General features: G+C 54.3%; 1 protein-coding gene across 4 annotated transcripts in view; it reads right to left on the bottom strand.

The window, feature by feature from the left end:
- usp6nl (USP6 N-terminal like) overlaps positions 1–5,000 on the bottom strand; it is an 85,404-nt gene that overhangs the window by 1,786 nt on the left and 78,618 nt on the right. For all 4 annotated transcript variants that reach the window (XM_062517738.1, XM_062517736.1, XM_062517737.1 and 1 more), the window contains one exon: positions 1–2,065. This exon is cut by the window's left edge and continues 1,786 nt beyond it. In XM_062517738.1, coding sequence (XP_062373722.1) covers positions 243–2,065 — 1,823 coding nt within the window. In that variant the 3' untranslated portion in view covers positions 1–242. The remainder of the gene's footprint in view (positions 2,066–5,000) is intronic.

The following is a 5,000-nucleotide window of genomic DNA, read 5'->3' as shown; positions in this document are numbered from 1 at the left end:
CACACACAAACAAACAAACAAACAAACAAACAAAAACATCACAACAAACAAACCCCAAAACAGTACAACAAAAAACACCTGGCCACTTTTTCGAGGTCGCTCTACTGCTTTCTCAGGTTTTGCACTTCAAGTGTCAATACTTTTCCTCCTCTCTTCCTCTCTCTCTTCTCTCCTTCCAGTCTTTCTTTCTTTCTTGTCTTCTCCTGCCGCTGCTCTCTGATTCCCCTGTCTCTCCGTGGCCCTCATAGCAACATGGACTCCTGCATGGCGAAGGCCTCTTGCGCGGCGTGGCTGTAGTGTACGCCTCCGAACAGATGGGGGAGCTGTGGCTGTCTGCCGGCGCCCGGCGGCAGCTGTTCTTGGTGCTGGTTCTGGGGCTGGTGGTGGTAGCCCCCCCTGTAGACGCTTCCCAGTACTGCGTCCTCGCCCGGCAGAGGGGGGAAGATGAACTCCTGCATAGGGGACATCTGCGCCTTCTGGAAGCTGGGCGACCGGGGCAGTCCTCCGGGGGACTTGGGGGGCATCTCGCCCTCCCGAACTCCCCAGCCGCCCCTCACCTCGGGCAGGTACGCGGCGCTCTCGTCTCCCCCCCTCCTCCGGGCATCGTAGCGGTACTCCACGGGCTGGTACGCTGTGTGCTGGCGCTGCGGTAGGTATTGCCCGCCAAAATGTCCGCCATCGCCACTGCCCGCACTGACCACACTAGTGTCCAGATGGGCGCTGAGGTCCAGAGGGGCAACAGAGAGGGGGGGGCGATGTGTGTGGGGGTGTTGTTGTTGTTGCTGTTGTTGTTGTTGTTGTTGGAGGTGGTGGGTGGAGGGGTTGGGCTGGCGTCGGTAGGTGGCGTACATGTTGTTCATCAGGACTTTCTCGGGTGAGAGTCCGCCGCCGTGCGGGTGGCGTTGCGTGGTGGCGTAGCCCCCCGCCCGCTCGCCGTAGCTCAGCCCGTAGACCGGACGCTCCTCGGGCGAGCGGGCGTCCACGCCGAAGGTGGTGTAGAGCGGCGCCATGGGCACGCGCGCCGGCGAGTGCTGCCCTCCGCTGGGCGGGGGGTAGAAGTGGTGCGGGGACTGGTGCGCCGACGAGACGCCGCCGCTAAGGCCGACGCGGGAGTTGGACGCGTGCATGGGCAGAGGGACGGCGGCGGCGGCCATGTTGGGCTTGGGCTGCCGCGTGGGGGCGCTGCTGCTGAAGCCGCCACTAGGGGGCCTCGTGGGGCTCTGGCGCAGGGGCGGGCGCGAGGGCGGGTGCTCCAGCTCCAGCACCTCCATGACGGGCAGCCCGTCGGGCCCCGGCACGTTGTCGTACTGCGAGGCGTTGGACGCGCGGTTGGAGCCCGGCGCGAAGCCGTGAGAGCGCGGCCGGCGGCCCGAGGCGCCCTGGCCGAGAGCCGCGGGGTCGGCGGTGGGGGTGGTCGGGGTGAGCGGGGGCGCGGGCGCGGGCGAGGCGGCGCGGCTGTGGTGGGTCTCGCGCATGGCCGCCGCCTTGGCCGCCTCCAGCTTGGAGTCGGAGGGCTTGACCCAGCGCGGGGTGTAGGGCCGCTCGGGCCGCTCGTGGCGGGCGCTGGACCCCGCGTTGGAGTTGTGGTTGGCGGACGCGTGGTGGTGCGGAGGCGTCGCCTGCTGCTGCTGCTGCTGCCCCTGGGGCTTGTGGGGGCCCCAGTCCGGCGTGCTGGTGGCGTTGGGAGGCGAGGGGCCCGAGGACTGGTGCTTGCGGGACTCCACGTCGCTGCTGCCGCCCGAGCTGCGGTTGCGTCCTCCTCCGCTGCGGTCCCCGCCGCCGCTGGCCGCCTTGGCGAGCCGCAGGAGCTTGTCCAGGGAGTCGCGCCGCGTCCGGCTCGGCGGGCGGCCGTCCTTCGGGCGATCGGGGGAGGGGCTGGGGGTTGGCCCCGCCTCCGCCGGCACGCTCAGGCTCTGATTGGCCAGGCTGGGCCCGCGCAGCGCCGCCGTCATCGGCCCGTCCACCACGGCCTGTCCGCCCGGCGTCTGACCATTGGCCACGTGATTGGTCAGCGGCTCGGGAGGAAGCTGCCCCAGAGGCTTCTTGGGAAACTCCTCCTCTTTAGCTGGATGGGGGGAGGGGCAAAGACAAAAGAGCCAATCAGATGACAGATAACCTAAAAACAGGAAATTTTACAAAAACGCTGGCACAATCGATCAGAGAGACAGCCAATGGCAGGTGGCATGGAGAACTGTTTGCCCATGGGGACAGACAGTTACCAACGGGGGGAGAGAGAGAGAGAGAGAGAGAGAGAGAGAGAGAGAGAGAGAGAGAGAGAGAGAGAGAGAGAGAGAGAGAGAGAGAGAGTCACAGAGATGGAGAGAGAGAGATGGAGAGGGAAAGGGGAGAATAGAGAAAGTTGGGAAAAGAATGACGGAGAGAGAAAACAGTTTAAAGAGATAAGAAACAAAGACAGAAACAGCATAAAGTCGAGACACAAAATACAGCAACACCACAGACAGTAAAGAATAAAACCATGGACGCAAAACCAAGGAGTTACAACACAATCATCAACCCCACTAGACTTAAATTAAAGAAGATTTTAATCTTCACATATTTTAGCTAGGTATAAAATGAGTTCAAATTACCATATGCACATTACATTTAAGTGTCATATGGGGGCCATTTGTTAATCTAATACTGTGAGCAAGATCCTGTTTGTAAACACAGCACCCACATGCCAGACGATGGTTTTAGCTCATGTGCCAAAGGCATGGGTTGCTGCTTTAATTACAGCATGTTACCGTAATTTCCCGACTATTAGCCACAGCTTATACATTGATTTTACAAAATTTCCTCAGCTATGAGGCTAATACATGGGGGCAGTTAATATGATTTTGTTTCTTTAACTTGCATGAAACACCATCCTGCGGCTTATACACAATTCGGCTAATTCACAGGAAATTACTGCAAAGCCCTATTGTGTTAATCTAGACTGATGGAGTTAGCAATCAGTTAGCAAAGGCATCACCCTGCAGCCTGCTATATTTTTATTTCATTTCAAAATATTACTGTCTTTTAAAACATTTTCCAAGGATGTTAACATTTAAACATGCCACATACTGGGAACACAAAATACATATTAATTAATGAAAAATTGAAAACGCACAATAATTCCAAACTAGCTTATAATGTGTAGATCAGTTGATGACGTATCAAACAAAGACTTGTTCACGGTGACGCGTGTCACACAAACATTTACAGAAACACATTCAGACATGACACAGCAAGAGGAGGAGGAGCCAGAGCAACAGGTAAAAGTACAGGTGAGACGTCAGGGAACGGCACGCATGGACACGATGGTGACGCAACGCAGTGTGTCAGGGCAAGCGGTCAAATGGTGCACACACACACTCACACACACATCCCACACAAAACACACACACACACACACACATCCCACACAAAACACACACACACTGTAATGACCCCCACACAAAACACACACACACACACACACACACACACACACATACACACACAGTAACAGTGCACACAATCAGAAAACTGCCAACAGCAGGGCTACAGGAAGAGCTGAATCAAGCAGGAAGTGACTGCTGTTTGCAGAGTGCCATGAGGTCAGGGTGGGTGAGATGAAGTTCCCGTGTAAACGCAAGCGTGTACACACTTTAGGATTAGATTTTTGAGCATCGTCAACTTTTTAATGTAGCCTCTGGTTACTGTGAGCAAGTGTTTTTCCAATACAAATTTCTATACTTCTAATTTCTAGGTCTTGGAAAACAGTCAGTCGTCACAATTCCAGGACTCTGTGGGATTAGCTGATAGCATGTTAGCTACAAGACTAACAGGGCTTTTTCTGTCAACGCTCCCACACTCTGGACTAGTCTACCCGTTATATAATACCTCCATGACTCTACCACTCCATGTCCGCTCTGCCCCGTCCCTGCTCATGTTCAAAAATCACCTCAAAACATTTATTTTCACTAAGTCCTTTGACCCCTACCCCCCCCCCCCCCCCCCTCCTCCAAAATTGTTAAGCGACATTGGTTACCATGAAAGGCACTATTACATAAGTGAAAGTTATTATTATTAGGCTACTAACTCTAGGTCTGGAAAACAGTCAGTCAATCAGCCAGTCATAACTCCAGGCTTTTCCAGACTGTAAAGATGGTGTGTTACTGACAAGATGAACTCTGTGGGATTAGCGGTTAGCATGTTAGCTACAAGATCAGGATAGGCTGAGCAGGAGCAGACTCCAGCACACACACCAACAGCTGGGTCATTGAGTGCAGTCGGTGTGTATTTGTTGGCTGGAGTTGACAGAGTTTGACGCGTCCAACTGCCATTCTGTTCCACTGCTGCCTTGGCTGGAACATGCTTTTCTGAACATTCTGAACATGGCAAACAACAACGGTCAACGTTAGAGCGTTGGGGCATAACGTCCGAGCGCAGTCGGAAGCCGGACAAGCCGTCGGTGGGGGCAGGACAATTACCGACCCCTTATAATTATAAGGTTCTACGGTATCTACATTCTGAGTAGTTCTCAGATACTGAGCTTCAAAGTCTTAGAATTCCATAGAGTTCTGAAACTGATAAGCAGAAAAACACCTCTTGAGGAATCGAACCTGGGTCCCCATGGGTACTCGGACCCGTATATGGCACGAGCGCTGTAGCCTTTTGCGCCACAGCAACCCCATCACCTCACATTCTTAAGGTGTCACAGAATGAACATATGTCAGTAACTCAATTTTGACAAAAATATAGAATCTTATAATTCTAAGGGGACATAATACACCTAGCTGCCTGTTGCACAGCCCTCCATGATGTAACAAGCAACTTGTTACTTGAGGCACTTGAACAACAAAGTCCTTTTGGGTCCTCTTCAGTCGTTGGTTGTCACTTCCCCTTCTAAGGTCTCTGATAGGAGTCCATGCAGACCGGGACACTGCAGAGGGACACTTAAGCTGCTCTGGGGAAGCAGCGGGGAAATGCTCCCTGCTCCACGAGTGCTGGGCGTCTAAATGGGCTAGCCAGTCAGT

Source organism: Sardina pilchardus, chromosome 17, assembly GCF_963854185.1.
Source record: "Sardina pilchardus chromosome 17, fSarPil1.1, whole genome shotgun sequence".
NCBI lineage: Eukaryota > Metazoa > Chordata > Actinopteri > Clupeiformes > Clupeidae > Sardina > Sardina pilchardus.
This window is presented reverse-complemented; position numbering and strand designations above follow the sequence as displayed.